We start from the raw sequence: 17,972 nt of genomic DNA, 5'->3' as shown, positions 1-17,972 counted from the left end.
TTAATATACATTTAGAAATATATATATATATATATTTACAAATATATATTTGCACATATATTTGTAAATAAATATATTTACAAATATATGTATTTCCAAACATATTTGTAAATACAAGTAGATATTCACAAATATATTTACACATATTTGTAAATATATTTCCATATATGTATATATATTTATAAATATATATGTGTATGTATATACACACACATAATATATTTATAAATATATATACCTACACACACACATATATATATAAATGTATATATTTCACAGTGCTGAAGGACGTCAGCGCTCCCAAACTTCATGTTTAAAAAACAGAATCATAAAAAAGAAAACAAAGTCTTTGTACATCTGTTTATTTGTTTCTCTCCGTCGTCTTAGAGAGAAACAGAACTACAAAGTGACCGCTGCTCTTATCTTACATCCCATAATAATAATAATAATAATAATAATAATAATAATCTGCTGGTATGCTATATTCTTCCGTTTGTCAGTTTAATCCCACGAAACAATCCCAACGCGTCTGCTCCGGTTTGAAATGATGTCATCAACTTATTAAAATGATTGCTTATTGATCGTAGAAGCAAAATGTTATCAATGACATAAAGCCATCCCATAATATACACCTTAAACTTTGCAATCAGGGCGCAAACCTTCTGAAGGGGAAATTGCTAAAACTTCAATTGAAGAATTAATTTAATTAAAAATAGAATAAAAACAATAAGTATGAATACTCACGAGAGCACATGTGTATTCATCCGCCGCTGAAAATAGTCCCTAACAAATGCCCGTTTCCTCGTTTGTTTGATTAAAATTACAGTTTGCTAAATGTCGGTTCCCTTCTCTTCCTCGCACATTGTGTTTTTTCATATATATATGTGTGTGTGTGTGTATGTGTATGTATATATATATATATATATATATATATATATATATATATATATATATATATATATATATATATATATTATCGCTCTTTCAAAACAGAAAGTGAATATTTTACATTTTTTAAAAAGTGACAAACTTTCATTTCCTCCTTTCCACTTTTAAGAGCAGACCTTTCACAATAAAAGCCTGAGATACATAATACTCAAAAAAGGAGCATGCGTGCTTTTAATTTGTAGAACGGAGGTGAGGAAAAAGAAACGGAGGATGTTCAAAACTCTTTTCATGGGATTAATAAACTTGTAGAAGGATAAGAGAACATCACCAGCCTTCACCTTTAATGCAGCAGGAGGTTGCATCATAGGAGGAGGGGGGGATAAAATACGACAAGAACTTTGCAACTCCGGGAACTTCACACGATGTCGATGATTGTACATTTCGTTGCGACGACCTTTGAGGTAAAACGGCAGAAACGCGGCGACAGCGTCACAAAGGAATCCACCAGGAATGTGTGTGTGCAGGAAGAGAGAGAGACACAAAGAGAGAGAGAGAGAGAGAGAGAGAGAGAGAGAGAGAGAGAGAGAGAGAGAGAGAGAGAGAGAGAGAAAAAAATCGCTGATTAACCGACGTGTCCATTAACTCTCCTCCGCTTTCCAACGACAACGATAAATTAAAAAGCCGTCTCTCAGTCTGGCGGCCGGCGGTTTGTGCTCAAGTTTAAAAATGCTGGTCTGCAGAGTTCTGATGGGTTCTGTTGGGTTCTGTCGGTTCTTCCTCTGGCCGCACCGGACGGACCACAAAGTACAGCGAAAAGAGACAAAAAGAAAGACACAAAAAACACTGCCACACACAGGAAGTGGGTACCAATAGAGGCGGCGGCATTGTCTTCTTCAACCAAAGTGGGGCGGGGCCACGGCAGGGTTCAAAGAGGGGACGGGGCCACAGCAGAGCCCAAAGGAGGGGCGGAGCCACAGCAGGGCCCAAAGAAAGGCGGGTCCACGTGGGGGGCGGGTTTGCGGCAGGGCCCAACGGAGGGGCGGAGCCTCGGCAGGGTCTTTAGGGGGTCGGGTCCACGGCAGGGCCCAATGGGGGTCGGGTCCACGGCAGGGCCCAAGGGGAGGCGGGTCCACGGCAGGGCCCAAGGGGGGGCGGGTCCATGGCAGGGCCCAAAGGAGGGGCGGAGCCACGGCAGAGCCCAAAGGGGGGCGGGTCCAAGGCTGAGCCCAAAAGGGGGGCGGGGCCACTGCGGCTGGAAGACAGAGGAGCGCTCAGTTGTTCTCGAACAGCGACAGCAGGTCGTCGCTGCTGTTGCTGGGCAGGTCGGGCGGGCCCAGGTAGGACAGCAGCTCGTCCGGGTTGCTGAGCTCAGGAAGAAGCTTTGCGGCACACGGGGAGGTCAAAGGTTAATTCATTTAGAAAAGAAACAACAGATTTACAGCTTTTTACAAAGAGTTTTACGTGTTACACTTTAAGGTTAAAAAGAGAAGAAGAAGAAGAAGAAGAAGAAGAAGAAAGAGAAGCGATGTCGGAGGTTTTAAATCTAACTTCTGACACTTGCATGACGCAGTATTGGAGCCTTTTAAGAGATTAAAACATATTTACTGGTCCGGGGTCGGAGGTCATTTTATTAGACGAAATTTTGACAATTTTCTCAGATGTTAAAGTCACAAATTTGAGATAAAAAAAACAAACCTCATAAAGTCTTTGAGATTTGTCGTATATTCACGAAACTTGAATATTCTCTGAGATTATAAACTCACAAATTCATTAAAAAAAATAATTTTAATCTGAAATCCTGAAAATTCTACGAGACAAAATGAAAACCTATTCATAAATTTGTGTGAAAGAAAACTAAGAAACTGTGAATATAAGAGGAAAGAAGTTTGAAGTCCTAAAAATTCTAAAAAATAAAGAAAACTTTTATTTTCTCGGAGATTATAAAACTGATTTTGCGTTTATAAAAAAAACAATAAAAAAAAACAAAAAAATCGGATGAATAAAAGACTAAATGAAGTCGTACATTTGCAAGGAGAAAAACACTGAAAGTGATGCAACACCGTGGTAACGCCAGCCAGCAGAGTATTTAGGGTTGAAGGTCCTGGAAGATACATACACACTTTGTCCTTTCATGTTCTTTTTTTTTTTAGTGTTATTTCCTGAACATGAATGAGTCCTGATATATAATTCATAAACTTAGCACTCGGCGGCTCACATTACCGCAGTGTTTACCGTTGCTGTTTGTGGTGTTGATCCAACCTTGCAAACTGAAGTGATGCGGTTCCTTGAGAAAAAAAATGAAAAACAAAAAACACAATTTTTCCGAGTTTTTTCTGTTTTATACTCGTGAATTTGTGAGTTTTCTCTCTTTCTTGCTCTCTCTCTTTCTCGTCATTTCTCCCCTTTTAATCTGAGAGAATATCCAAGTAATTAATGCAAAATGGAGAAGAAGTTATAAGGAAATTATCTGAAAAAGAATAGATAAAAAAGGAGCGATAAAGACGCTCCACGAAATGTCTTCTTTTAAACATTCATTTGTGCAACTTTAAAAAAAAAAAAAAAATCACTGAGATTTAGCGTTGCAGTCAGAGCCATGCTAGCTGTTTCCCCACCCCCTGTCCAGTCTTTATGCTACGCTACGCTAACAGGCTCCTTGAGTACGCGTGGTATGGGATGCTTCTTTAAGAGTTTGATGAATGAATTTGTATTCTGTCAAATGCCCAACAGGGTGTTTTTGGGGGGGGGTTGCACTCACATCTAGTGCGTGATCCGCGCCGTCTCCCCCGGGGCCCCCGGGGCCTCCCAGGGCGAAGGGGCCCTCGCTCTGCAGCCGGGCATTCTGGGTAGCGACATTGCGCTGCGACAGTGGGCTGCCGGTGTCGCCGAGGCCCGGGTTCCCGTGCTGCTGCTGCTGCTGCTGCTGCTGCTGCTGCAGGATGCTGTGGGCGTGTTCGATCCGTCCAGAGTGAGACGACTACGGGGCGGGTGGAGACAGAAGAGACCATTTATTTTACAGTGATGACAAGCAAAAACTACAACCACAACAACATTAGAGTCCCGGAGGCCTGCATCTCTTCGAGAGTCTTCCTCTCGAGAGGCCGACGGCAAATGTGTGTGACAGCGGGGGAAGAGAAGGAGGAGGAAGAGGAGGAAGAGGGGCAGCTGTCCGAGGCGGATCACAGGCCTCGATGTGCAACACGTCCTCCAGCGCTGTCCACTTCAGGGCCGGCTCGAGGCCCTCAGAGGAGCGCAGGGGCCAGAAGGAGCAGACAGTCAGTGTCCTCCGGGAACAAAGGGGAACCGATGAGACCAGAACACGGAGACGACCCGTGGTCCTCACGCAGAGACAATGATGGTAAAGACGGAGGGAGGGAGAATAAAGACACACGGAGCAGTGTGTGTGTGTGTGTGTGTGTGTGAGTGAGCGTGTTCGAAGCGTATCCATATGTTTTATGATGAAGAGGAATTTATTAACCGTTGGTTGGTAAACTTGAAGATGCTCTGAGATTATGTAGCCAAAAGGAGAAAACGATTCTCGTAATAGTAAATTTCCGAGAAAAAAAATTTGAAAATTCTTGAAATATTATTACTATTCTGAGATTAATTAGTACATTTCCGAGAGAAATTTATATAGCGAAATCACAAATTTGCAAGAAAACCCCCCCACGAAAATGTACGAAAGAAAACGCTAAAGGTCTTTAGCATAAATGAGAACCGTTTTTTACGACATTCAGGGTTGTTTTTGAGGGATTTACAAATGAAACCAAACCCAGAATATCTCCCGTCGTGTTCTGGTAACATATCTGCTGGTTGAGTATTTTAAACCTCCCTGGTTCTTTGTGGGAAGCGACCTCATGCCCTCAGGCCGCCGTCTGTTCAGACTCGGCCCTCGTTGTCGACGACATCCATTAAAACCTCTTTCAGGAAGTGAAGCGGACCGAGAGGAGGAGCAGCACTCAGCGCTGTAGCTGCAGGGCGACGCCCAGACAAACAAAACAAACAAACAAACAAACAAACATGGCGGCGCTTTCTGAAGCAAACCTCACCTGCTCGGGCTGGTAGGGCAGCGGCGGCCCGGAGGACGAGTACTCGCCCAGGGTCGGGGTGCCGGGGGTGTTGGGGAAGTCCGTGAAGCTCGACTGGCTGGAGAACCCTTGGCTCCCTGCGGCGCCAAAGGAAACAGAACGTTAGGAACACGGAACAGCTGATCGCACACGTTTCCTCCATTAGCGTTAGAGGGATTTATCCTTTTGGGTCACATCCCATCTAAGAGCTCATGACCCGACTGATTGTGCACAATGCATGCATGTGTATATGCACACACGTGTATGTGTATATACACATGCATTATATTCAGTACTAAACAGGTCAAAAGTACACATTGCTCAGACAGTAAATGAGGATCTTCTGGACCGTGAAGGTATGAAATGCATTAAAATGTCCATAAAGAGTTGTGTTAGTTACACTTGAGTTGTGTTGTTACGTTATCACAAATGTTGCAAACATTACATCTGTGACTTAAAAACAAATGTAACGTCATGAACCGACTTAGTAGCCTTTGTAGGTTTAAGACACATTTTTAAGATCTTGTTTTTTTTTTTCATGAAGGATTTTTATTCGCTGGACGTTTGAATGAACAAGCCGAGCAAACGTTAGTAGAAGTAGCAGTACAAGTACAAGCTCCTCCTCCTCCACTAGCTCCTCCAACTTGCCATCCACTAACTCCGCCACTAACTTCTCCACCAGTAGCTCCTACTGCTCCACTAGATCCTCCTCCTCCGCTAGCTACTACTTCCTCTCCGCTAGCTACTACTCATCCACTAGCTCCTCCTCCACTGGCTCTTCCCCTGTCACCAGCTCATTCACTAGTTACTCTTCCTCTACTAGCTCCTCCTCCTCCTCCACAGGCTCCTCCCCCCATCCATTAGCTACCCCAGCTCCTCCCCCTACCTGGCCTGTTGTAGTCTGGGGTGTTCCTGCCCCCCGCGGTTAGGCTGTGGTAGGGGGACGAGGCCGGGCCCAGAGCGGCGATCATCTCCATGACGTTGGGCAGCACCATGTGACTCGGGCTCACAGTGCGGCAGCGCTTCAGCACCGGGCCGTCCGGCTCCTCCTTGATGTGCAGGTCCGGTTTCACCGGCACCGGCCTCCAGCCGCACACCGGGTCGATGGTAATCTCCTCGTAGTCGGAGCTGAGAGTGAGAGAGCGCGAGAGAGAGAGAGAGAGAGAGAGAGAGAGAGAGAGAACGGGACGCTCAGCGACCGGACCGACACAGAGGATCGAACCGCCGGGTTTCAGACACTTACTTCTGGATGTAGACCAGGATCCCCAGCATGTACTGGTCCACCTCCAGCCCCTCCAGCAGCGCAGTCTTACTGCGGAGGAAAGGAACGACGGCACGTGTCACGCAGAGAAGACACAACAAGGTTCTGAACAGAACTTGCAGAACGCGCAGAACCTACTTGCACACCGGACATCTCCAGGTCCCTCGTTCACAGTTCAGCTGCAGGTACGACTCCAAATCGAAGCACTAGAGACAAAAGACAGCGTAAGAGTCGGGAAGTCTCAGAAGAGACAAAGAAACAGACTCTCTGACTCTTCGTCTCTCTGACTCTCTGACTCTTTGTCTATGACTCAAAACAGAGGAGACAAAGATGCAAAGCGTGTCTACATGTGACTCCAGGAGACGCTGAGAACTCTGGTCGTCTCAAAGCCGATAAAAGCCTCACGGCTAAAAATGATTGTCACAGCCTTAGAGTGTGTGTGTGAGTGTGAGTGTGTGTGTGTGTCCGTCACACACCTGTATGTGTCTGCAGTCGTGGCCTCTGGCCGGCAGCTGGATCCGCCTGAAGGTGATCGGGCATTTGAGGGAAACTTTGATGGCCGTCTGCTCGACGCCGTCCTCTCCGTTTAGCCCGGGGGTCCCAGGGATTGTGCCGCTGCTGAAGTTCCTCTTGACTGAAACAGGAAATACATTGTATTTTAAAAAGGAAGCACAGAAACGGTACTGCCGGTGGTTCACAACCCTTTTAGGACATTTAGGATGTTTTTCATCATGATGTAATCTTAAGGTTCATTCCCAAACTGAACTACATGACTGCAGTACATTCTCTTCAGAAGAAGTATCTTTTACTTGAGTTTAGATAGAAATACCAAATTTTCTTAAATGTATTAATATTTTATTTATATAAATATTTTTTAAATATGTATAAGAAAAACAAATAAATACAAATATTCAGGCAGACGTTTCCTTTTTATAAAAGGAAATAAATCTTAATGTTCCTTGAGATATGTTCCTATTATTAGATTAATTTCACATCTCTTTTATTGAACATATACATCTTTTTTTTTGTTAATTTTAATTAAAATTGTATAATTGTTGAGAATTTTTCTCTCTTTTTTTCCAGTCATTTGGTCACACCGCCCCATGTCTTTCCTGCGGGCCGGTGTGACCCCTGAGCGGGACCGGACTCACTCTTGGTGATGCAGTGCTCGGCCGGCAGCAGCCTCTTCTTCATCAGACCCTGCAGGACGGAGCGCACCGACGGCCGGTGGACCAGCTGCAGCACGAACAGGTGCGACTGGAGGAGGGAAGAAGAAGAAGAGAGAGATATAGACAGGATGCGTTTGAAACGTCAACAGCAAGGGAGGAGGACTCACGCAGCAGCAGGCGGTGACGGTGATCTGCACCGTGTTGCGTCCCGGCTGGCACACTGGCTTCAGGTACAAGGGCTTGTGGGACGTCTTGTTGTCGCCGCGCTCGATGCACAGAGGCGTCGCGTTGACGCTCACCTGAGACGAGACAGCGAGGAGGGGATTCAATGAGTATGTAAAATAAATATATTTCTACGATACCACAACATTAAGGTTAAACAGGGTAACTTAGAAATAAGGTTAAACAGTCAATTTAAAAATTAAACAACATCAATTCCCCTGGTAAAAAATAACCATAACCATCCTCTAATAAAGCACTGAACACAAAGAAAAGCTCACCTGGACTGAAGCTGGCCAGTTGGTGTTCATCTGCCGGTCCTCGTGGTGGTAACACTTGAACTGCAGCTCCAGGTCCGGCCTGCAGGGAGCGACACAACACAGCATCAGAGGAGAGCGGCTGGGTGGGGTTACCAGACATTCCTGCTTTCTCTCTTTCTTCTTCTTCTAAATAAAAATCTCTCTGGATTCAGTCTGAAGCCAGGAGTTGAGCTTCAGAGGAAGATGAACGAGAGCAGAACTACTCAGATAATATCTTGAGTAAGTCTTTTAATTATACATTTATTTTATACATTTTATTTATATTGTAGTTATTTCCAAAAAAATGTTTGATTTAAATAAATAAAATACAGTTCTCGTTTGTCTCACACAGAAACACACAGGATAGAAACAACAATGGAAACCTCAACATGAGAGTCTTGTAGACCGAGTCCCTCAGCTGGAAGGCGTGGTTGCTGACCGCCAGGTTGTGCTCCAGCCTGAACGGCTCCAGCACGACGCCGTCTCGCACCGGGAACGTCAGGCGCAGGTCGTCGCTCGGGTTTCCTTCAGCGGGGAAAACAAGGAGGCGGCTTTTAGGGAGCAGGAACGAGTGTGCTCAACTTATTAAACAAAACAAAGAAAAGTGCTTATGAACTTTGACTTATATTTATGAAATATAAATTCTGAAAGAGTTTTTAAGTGGATGCTAATTTTAAATAGATTTTGTTTTGTCTCACATACGCCCTGTGGTGCCTTCAAGTACCCCCATTTCAGAAATACTGATTCAGGGGCCTGGTGTTATCAGTACGGTTCAACACTGTAGTGCCGCATGAGGTACAAAACATATTGTGGAGGGCCGGACCAATAGCCTGAACTAATTTATGTATATAACTCCATGATGGAGTTTGACAGGACTTCCCAGCATGCAGTTCTATGGTATAATTTTATAAATGTGGAACTATGACTAAAGTTCCTATCCCTGACAGCTAAATAGCTTCACTCAGAGGATCTCAGACTATAACTGTAAAAATTAAAAGTTACTACCTATTGACATGTATGCCAATGTGCTGCTTGTTTGACGTTAAGTCCGCCAGGGCTGCCCTTAGCACCAGGACTAATATTAATAATATTTTTGAAAAATATATATGTTTTTTTGTTTTGTTTTGTTTTTAAATTAGTATAATCATAATTATTCATAATACTTGGCGGGCCAGATTAAAACGCCCAACGGGCCGTTATTAGCCTCTCACCCGAGTTATTAGCCTCTCACCCGAGTTATTAGCATCTCACCCAAGTTATTAGCATCTCACCCGAGGAGGCGTGATGGAAAACAGGTCAGCGCTAACTACCGAGCACTCGCAAGCTAATCAGCGCTGCGAGCTTACTAGCACTTGCTGTTAGCTCGCAAGCTAGCGCCATGGAGGTGGTGGGAGAGGCAGAAAATTCTTCACAAAATAAAAAAGGGTCGTCAGCGCTAGCTGCAGCAGCTAGCTAGCTCCCCCGACAATCACCGAAGGTGGCGGGACCAGCTTTGGCTCGCCAGAGGAGACTAAGCGCAGACATTGGTGCGCGGCGGCTCACCTGTCGACACCTGCTGGGGGTTGATGTTGGGCTTAACGTCCTGTGGGAGGTAGGGCGGCTTGACGTCCTGTGGGAGGTAGGGTGGCTTGACGTCCTGCGGCAGGTAAGGGGGCTTGACGTCCTGCGGGAGGTAAGGGGGCTTGACGTCCTGTGGGAGGTAAGGAGGCTTGACGTCCTGTGGGAGGTAAGGGGGCTTGGTGTCCTGGCCCGGGGACAGGTAGGGAGGTATGGACGTCCCTGGCGTCATCGGCGGAGTGGGATTCCCTCCCATCGGCGAGCTGGGATAGCCGGGCATCACTCCCCCCCGACCTGGCTGAGAGACGAGGACAAAGACGGAGCGTTTAGGACCGGAAGCATCCCATGAGAACCGCAAGCGCACAGTCTGACCGACCACACCCCCTTGAGCCACAAAAACCCACGGGCGGGACTAAAAAGCAAGTTTCTTTTCAAACAAAAACCTTGCAAAAACTAAACTGGCCAGAAGCTGTAAAAACCAACATGGTCGTTAGATTTTCATCTTTACAACGGTCCTTGAACACATCATATGTGACAAACACTTCATATATAAGTTATTCTGCACTGAAGATGCCTTCCAGTGCTCTCTACTTCAAGTCACGATGCTTCCGTTTCCAGAGGAGAGCCGGACTTTTATTTTGAAATGAAAATCAAAGACCACAGAAAGGAGAAAGTGACAAAGCCAGTACGCGTTGAGGTTCTTACGCGGAGGAACTCACCCCGTTGACGGCCGCCTGCGTGAAGGCATTGTATCCGCCCGGCCCTGCAGAGGGAAGGCCGCCCTGACCGTTGAACGGCTCCGACTGCAGAACACAAGACAGGAAACATGAGACTCGGTGGAAAAAGCCTGGAAACAGTGGCTGCAGCTACCGATTACTCTCATTATTGAATCATCCACCCGTTACTTTCTCTATTCAAATTGTGACATGACCATGTGAAATACTGCCATGTGAATATTATACTTCTAGGGCTTTTATTGTGAAAGGTAAGAATGGAAGTTGTGGATCTGCCTTTGTTAAGGATTATTAAAAAGGATCCTTTTTGGTCCACACAAATATCCCCATGTGCATAAATTAATTAATTGATGAGTTGTTTGTGCTTTATGATGTCAGAAAGTTGTCTTCAAATGTAAAAATATTCAGTTAGTGTTTATATAAAACAGTAGAATAAAAAAGTCAATATAGCGGAAACAAAATTAACAAAAATTTAAAGAGATTGTTACTGAACTCTTTGTATGCGTTTGTTAAAAAGAACAAAGTACAACTGGCTAAATTGGAGACACTGGTACACATGTATGAATATATGTACAGTGTGTATGTATGTCTGCATGTTTGTATGCATGCATGAATGCATGTCTGCACGCATGTATGTTAGATAAACACAAACAAGGAGGAGCAGGCGGACCTTATAGTACTGCGGAGGGTTGGGCTGCCCGGCTCCGGGGGGGAACTGTCCTGGGTTGTGTGATCCAGAGCTGTACTGCCCCATGAGAGGCATCCGGCTGGAGGGGTACGAGGGGGAGGGGGCGCATCGCTGCTGGGGACCAGAGGGGTACTGCAGGGGCTGGGTGGGGTACCCCGACATACCCCCAGAGCCGTACTGCTGCACAGGGAAACCCTGGAGAAAGAAACGTCAACCTGTCAATCACCGTGTAGCCCCGACCCTAAAGTCCCCTGCTTTAGGGTCTGTTTGACTCTGAGACCATAATTTACTAAATGAACATAATGCTGTATTGAAGAAACTAGAGATTGAGACATAAACTCATGTTTTCAATGTTTACTGAGGGAATACATCAAGAGAGAAGTAGAGTCATTTATATAGACTTCTATACAACCAGAGGAGTCCCCACCCCCCCCCTTAAAATCAGCCGTTTATATCTATATATTTAAGTTTTTTTGTCGGCCGTTGTAGTTCTAGTTTGTTGCATACTGCAGCTTCGCCACTAGATGGCGTCAGATCACACACACTGTCTCTTTAAGATAATATAAACATATAAACTTAACTGACCTCCGAGTGGAAAGGTCGTTTGAGCCCCTGCTGTGGACCAGGGTAACCGCCGTGCTGGGGCATCTTCTGAGCCTGGGACGGGTGAGTCGGGTACAGGCCTCCGCTGGAAGGAGGAGGTCCGGGCCTGTTGGAGACCATCCCCGGGGGCCCACGGGGGCCCGCGTGAGACAGGAACTGGGTGCTGTAAGAGGATGCTCCACCCATCTGGGAGGGAAAAGGGAAGCACGACAGCAGGGGTGAAAACAAAGCTCACTGGGTATTTCAGGACCTGTCGCCCAGGACCTGATTTACCTAAAAACACTTCACGGTATCAGAGTGAAAGCAGGTCTGAAAACCAGCAGAATTCTATGATTACTAATTATTAATTAAGTATAGGGGAGTCATATTAGGCCATAGTTTACTACATATGCAGAAGTATAACAAGAATTGTATGAATTAATTACATAATAATTCTAAATAAATAAACACCGCATATTAAAAAATTTATGTTATTTATATATAAAAAATAAATACAAAAAAGGGTTTATACATACACACATTTATTTAGGAATAATATTTTTTTTAGATATAAATATACAAATATATATTTCATAATAATAACACACACACACACATATATATATACATACATACATACATACATACATACATATATATACACACACACACATATATATATATGCAAAAAGGCTAAGAGCTGCATGAGATATATATATATATATATATATATATATATATATATATATATATATATATATAGAGAGAGAGAGAGAGAGAGAGAGAGAGAGAGAGAGAGAGAGAGAGAGATATAGAGAGATATATAGATATTTATATGTACAATTATTTATTCATTTATATATAAAATACACATAAATAATAAACATGTACCTGGCCGTAGTTCATCTCCTGGTTCTGTTTTTCTTGGATTGCTGCAACGGTTGCCGTGGCGGTGGCAGTTGCCGTGGCGGCGGCCGCGGCGACGGCTGCAGCCGCTGCCTGAGTGAAGTCTGAGGGAGGACGCACCCCCATGCCAGCTCCCCCGCTACCAGAGTAACTACAGGAGAGAAGAGAGGTGAACACCGTGTCTGTCTGTGAGTTTGTCTGTGTGAGCCTGTGTGTGTCTGTCTCGTTTGTGAGTCTGTGTGTCTAAGCATGAGTGTGTATGTCGGTGTGTCTGTCTCTGTGTGTCTATATGTTTCTGTGTCTGTCTCTGTGTGTCTATTTGTCTCTAAGTGTGTCTGTGTTTCTGTGCGTGTCTCTGTGTGTGTGTGTGTGTCAGCAGCATGAGTCAGTCAGTGGGTGAGAGCAGCCACGCTGACGTGTGTTGATGCAACAAACCCGTCGCACAAACAACAACACAAAGCACAGCGCTGCATTGGAACAGACACACACTGTTCTATGATCAAACTCTTTTTCTTTCTTTGCATTTTCCTTGATGAGGAAAAGCGCAGTAAGTTGTAGTATTTGTTGTAGTTGTTGTTGTCGTTGCGTACCTGCCCCCGTAGGCCGAGTTTGGGTTGTAGCCGCCGGGCCGCCCGTACATGACCGGCTGGCCGTAGCCTTTGGACATGGCGTCTCCGTACGCCTGCTGGCCCATGAACTGGGAGCCCATGCCGGGGCCCATGCCGGGCCCACCGCCGCCGGGCATCATGTGACCACCGGAGTTGTCGCCAGGGCCCATGGGTGCACCGAACACCTAGAGAGAGAGAGAGTGAGAGAGAGCGAGAGATACGGAGACATTAACTCAGTCACACTTATTACATCTCACTGTAAATCATGTTTATGACAGGAGAGTCACACCTGTAGCTTCCTGTGAAGACTCGTTTAGTTTGGTACTAATAGAAAAGACCTTGAAAGGAAATATAAACTATTATTAAAATGTGTTATTATTATTATAATTAAAAATGAAAAACATTTTTAAAATAATATTACATTTTTTGTGTGTAAGGATGGAGCCCGTTTTAACAATTAACTACAAACTACAATTTAGAACAAGAACAACAAGAAGAGGAGACATGTGTTACCTGGCTGTGCGTGGGATTGGTCACGCCCCACACTGTAGTGACCACGGAGAGGGATCCTGGGTGCTGATTGGTTCCTGGTTGCCAGGAAACTGGGTCATTCAGGAAGGGGCCGTCGCTGCTGCAGAGACACGGAGCGTTAAAGGGACGGTTCAGGGAGCCGGCCGCCGGGTATTGAACGCTTTAACCCTATGAACCCCGGAGCAGGTTCAGGTGGACCGTTTGTTTGTCTGTTTGTTTGTGTGTTGTTGTTGTTTATGGATCATTTTTCTCTCTGCGGCCTTGAATTTAACTGTGAGATATATATAGAGATATATATATAGAGAGATATAGAGATATATATATAGAGATATATATAGAGAGATATAGATATATCTATATATACAGATATATCTATATATATATATATATATATATATATATATATATATATATATATATATATATATATATATAGAGAGAGAGAGAGAGAGAGAGAGAGAGAGATAGAGATATATATATATCTATCTATATATATAGAGAGAGAGAGATATATCTATATATATATATATATATATATATATATATCTATATATATATATATATATATATATATATATATATCTATATCTATATCTATATCTATATATATATTTAAAAGCCCTAGTAGAGAACTAAAACACGCCTTCATGATGCAGGAATCTGACATTAATTTGACAAAAAAAATTGACAAAAGATGAAAAAAATTGATTCTTTCCATATTAGCTGTGTATTTTGTTAAATAGCATAAAAAAAATATAATTAATACAGTCTGAATTGCCCGGCTCACATCACTACAGCTTTTAATGTTTGTGTTAGCGGTGCTGCTAACGTTACTAGCTCTCCTCCTGTCGGTCTAAACACTGACTGGTCATGTGACTTTGTAAACAACCAGAGATCAGAGACAATATAAACATCCATGATGTCCTGATCACATCACGCTCTACTGGTCACATGATCACATGATCTGCTGGTCACATGATCACATGATCTACTGGATACTGGAGGAGAACCATCGTCCCCTGGGATGCACAACAAAACCATAACAAGCACAGGGTGTCACAGGGTGTCACATGGTTCAACTGAGGACACAGAGCCTGAAGCCACAACAGTGTGTGTGTGTGTGTGTGTGTGTGTGTGTGTGTGTGTGTGCGTGTGTACCTTTGCGAATTGGGAGGCAGGGAAGGTTTCATGGAGTTGAGGGGGTTCATCGGATGAACGGGGGGATCATTCGAGAGCCCCCACTGTCCTCAAGAGGCAGCCCTGCAGGAGGAAGAGGAGGAAGAAGAGGAGGAAGACACAACATGTGAAAAAAAAGACAGTTACTCAGAACTCATTTGCTGCAGAGCAACAATTCATCATCACCGTGTGCACAAAAGACACAGCGCCCTCCCACTCACTTTAATCTGTGTGTGTGTGTGTGTGTGTGTGTGTGTGTGTGTGTGTGTGTGTGTGTGTGTGTGTGTGTGTGTGTGTGTGTGTGTGTCAAAACGTTAGCCTATCACTATGACTGCTGTAGCTCTGATACCTCACAGGAGGGAGGGGTGAAAGCTAAATTTAGCTCGCTGATTTCAAAAGGAATTTAAGAGAACGGAGATGTGAGCGACTCTTCTCTCGGTCGCGGGAGGAACCGTCTCGCTCTGCGACTACTTTACATTTAACAAACGTTATATTATCATCATCATCATCATCGTCTTCACCATCATCAGCCACTTCTCTTCCTCTCTCCTTCCTAACAGGAGCTTTTCCTCCACGCTGCTGCTCCCGCTAATGATTTTCTTTTTTATCTGACAGTTAACATGCTAATGTATTTTTCCAACACACACACACACACACACACACACACACACTTCCTCCTCCTTCTCCTATTTCTTCCTCTTTGGTTTTTGCAGATTTGGGTCACATCTCATGGAGGAGGGTGCTGCAGTCATGTGACCGCTTCTACCTGGATTCCCTCCTATCAGGAGGCAGCGTGTAACTTCCATCACAGCCCCACAAAGAGGTTTGTTAAGATGTCTGTCAGAACAGCCTGTACCTGCAGCCCTGACACGCCGCCCGCCGCCTCCTCCTCCTCCTCCTCCTCCCCCCGTCAACTCTTCCTACAGCTGCACACTCCATCCACCCTCAGCTGACCCTCCTGCTTTCATGTTTGAAAGAGTTTCCAGCTTCTCTTTGAGTGTGCAACAAGCAGATAAAACACATTTAGTTCCCTTTTTTATTCAAAATAAAAACACAAGAGCCGCAAATGACGATTATTCTTCTCACTGGATCGTTGACCTCTGAACCCACCGGGTTCTTGCAGTGTAGCCTTTTCCCGCTCAATAAAACCAGACACTTGTATTTTCTAATCAAAGCCCACGTCGTTAGCGCTAATCCAAATTTAGCGAAGTCTCGGTAGATTAGTTTAAAGCTGCCGATTACATCTGGAGGACGAGGAGAAGAGGAGAGTAGTAGTACTCTACGAGAGGTTGGGATGCTTAAATACTACATCATCAAGTACACGTTACATGAATCAAAGCTTGTTGATTTAAAGTACTTTCTCGAGTACTTCCATTTAGTTTTTGTTGCGTTTTATAAATATAAATAAATATTCTGTTCCACTTCATCTCAGGAAGGAAAACTTGTACTTTTTTAACTCATTCGACCGCCGCATTTAATGAATAATGATCAGATCAAGATTTTACACAAAATTAAAGAATGCATTAAATAAGATAATATATACATACGTGTGTATATACATACGTGTGTGTGTATATATATATATATATATACACATACATACATACATACATACATACATACATACATACACACACATATATATACACATACATACATATATATATATATATATATATATATATATACATACATATACACACACACACATAAGCTTAACATCGAGCATGAACAGAGCTGTAACAAGTCTACAGCCCCGTTTATAAAGATGTGCAGAGGAAAGAGCTCACTGCAACCTGCAACACAACCTGATGCTCACACACCTGCACGCAATAGCTTGGTGTTTTCCACAATAAGATATTTAGTAGTAACTCAATATTAGTTTTTTTTTGCACAGATAATTTTATTTGCATTTTTCTAACAAAGTTATAATTGTTTATTGTGTGATGGCGCAATCCTGTTTACCTGAAAGTGATTGCAATGTTCTTTATTCTAATATTTAGAAAAGCACAGATGGAGTCACTAGTAGTATTGACTTGTAGTGAGGTATTACTTTGTAATTATTATGATGTACCACAATGTAGTATCTCCCTCTCCCCTCTAAAGCTTTAAACCTAGGGTAAACATTGAGAGAGCGAGATATATATATATATATATATATATATATATATATATATATATATATATATATATATATATATATATATATATATACACACACACACATATATACACACACACATACAACTATTTTGATAACACGTATAAAATCAATGCTTCTCAAAAGCGTACTGTACATTTTCAAAGCGTATGTAGGGTGACTGTGGCTCAGTGGTAAGCAGGGGTTGTCTTTCAATCAGAGGGTTGATGGTTCGATCCCCGGCGCCGATGCTAGCCACTTAGCCCATGTCGATGTGTCCTTGAGCAAGACACTTAACCCTATATTGCTCCCGTAGCTGCGCTTACGGAGTATGAACGTGTATGAATGGTTGATTAAACTGCATTAAATTGCATGGTGGCTCCTCCCATCAGTGTGTGAATGGGTGAATGATGTAGTGTTAAAGCTTTTACTTCAGCGTCAATTCAATACACATTAAACTTCCTGCATCAAAAGTTTATGTTGACTAATTAATCTGTGAGCTCGTGGAGCAGCTTCAGGGCGTTTTATTACTTCAGTCACATTTTACTCTGTAGCCTCGTTGGTCTCTTCAAAATCCCTGCTCCTCTTTAGAGACGGATCCGTCGAGAATTAGAGAACTAGGAAACGTCTTTAAAGCAGAATAACTGTTTAATGACTTGAGTCATTAAAGAGCGAAAAACACGCTCACATACTGTAAATATTTAACTTTTTATAACTTTTCTCTTCTCTGTGTTCACTTCCTGTTCAGTCCAAGTTTCTCTGATTTGTAGTCTGCTGGTCTCGTATGACGCAATCATGACGTCATAGTTTCACTGATAGTTTCACTCAGTTTATTATTTTTTGCACAATCTCATAAAAAATAAACGGTTCATTTGGGGCGACATTATAAAATGTGACATAGAGAATAAAATATGTTTCGTGAAATATTACATTTTTGGGCTTTGTTTTGGCTGACGGAGTGTTCAAAGACCGTCGGAAAGATGACCATCTCACGATAACGCAACAATTTACAGCGTCCGGTAGCTTTTAAAATCATGCTGCTTTAAAACCTGCCGAGTCTCAGTCATATGATGGGGGTGGACGAAATAATAAGAACGTCTGTCAGTATATCGTAATACAATTCCGTACAAATTTCATCCCCCAAAACGAT

At 43.4% G+C, this 17,972-nt stretch overlaps 1 protein-coding gene and 1 long non-coding RNA gene across 7 annotated transcripts in view; one reads left to right on the top strand and one right to left on the bottom strand.

Annotated features, from left to right (window-relative positions):
- Window positions 1-179: 179 nt before the first annotated feature.
- The window catches only part of zmiz2 (zinc finger, MIZ-type containing 2), a 19,683-nt gene continuing 1,890 nt past the window's right edge, over window positions 180-17,972 (bottom strand). For 2 of the 6 annotated variants that reach the window (XM_068573808.1, XM_068573809.1), the window contains exons 2-20: window positions 14,665-14,766; window positions 13,489-13,606; window positions 12,958-13,160; window positions 12,353-12,518; window positions 11,465-11,668; window positions 10,862-11,074; window positions 10,177-10,260; window positions 9,443-9,755; window positions 8,284-8,425; window positions 7,883-7,961; window positions 7,550-7,681; window positions 7,365-7,470; window positions 6,690-6,847; window positions 6,352-6,419; window positions 6,196-6,264; window positions 5,839-6,080; window positions 4,935-5,050; window positions 3,644-3,862; window positions 180-2,267 (exon numbers count right to left, since the gene is read on the bottom strand). In XM_068573808.1, the coding sequence (XP_068429909.1) occupies window positions 2,160-2,267; window positions 3,644-3,862; window positions 4,935-5,050; window positions 5,839-6,080; window positions 6,196-6,264; window positions 6,352-6,419; window positions 6,690-6,847; window positions 7,365-7,470; window positions 7,550-7,681; window positions 7,883-7,961; window positions 8,284-8,425; window positions 9,443-9,755; window positions 10,177-10,260; window positions 10,862-11,074; window positions 11,465-11,668; window positions 12,353-12,518; window positions 12,958-13,160; window positions 13,489-13,606; window positions 14,665-14,714 (2,790 nt within the window). In that variant the 5' untranslated portion in view covers window positions 14,715-14,766 and the 3' untranslated portion in view covers window positions 180-2,159. Of the gene's footprint in view, window positions 2,268-2,702; window positions 3,173-3,643; window positions 3,863-4,934; window positions 5,051-5,838; window positions 6,081-6,195; window positions 6,265-6,351; window positions 6,420-6,689; window positions 6,848-7,364; window positions 7,471-7,549; window positions 7,682-7,882; window positions 7,962-8,283; window positions 8,426-9,442; window positions 9,756-10,176; window positions 10,261-10,861; window positions 11,075-11,464; window positions 11,669-12,352; window positions 12,519-12,957; window positions 13,161-13,264; window positions 13,314-13,488; window positions 13,607-14,664; window positions 14,767-17,972 lie in introns of those variants that run through there. The other 4 variants (XM_068573812.1, XM_068573810.1, XM_068573813.1 and 1 more) reach the window with 4 other exon arrangements.
- The window catches only part of LOC137783645 (uncharacterized), an 8,657-nt gene continuing 3,146 nt past the window's right edge, over window positions 12,462-17,972 (top strand). The window contains exons 1-2 of the long non-coding RNA XR_011077354.1: window positions 12,462-12,536; window positions 15,396-15,505. This is a non-coding gene — a long non-coding RNA (uncharacterized lncRNA). The remainder of the gene's footprint in view (window positions 12,537-15,395; window positions 15,506-17,972) is intronic.

This window comes from Clinocottus analis, unplaced genomic scaffold (genome assembly GCF_023055335.1).
Source record: "Clinocottus analis isolate CAN_PGR_092001 unplaced genomic scaffold, fCliAna1.0.p SCAF_13, whole genome shotgun sequence".
Lineage (NCBI taxonomy): Eukaryota > Metazoa > Chordata > Actinopteri > Perciformes > Cottidae > Clinocottus > Clinocottus analis.
Note: the sequence above shows the minus strand (reverse complement) of the source record. Positions and strands in the feature narration are given on the sequence as shown.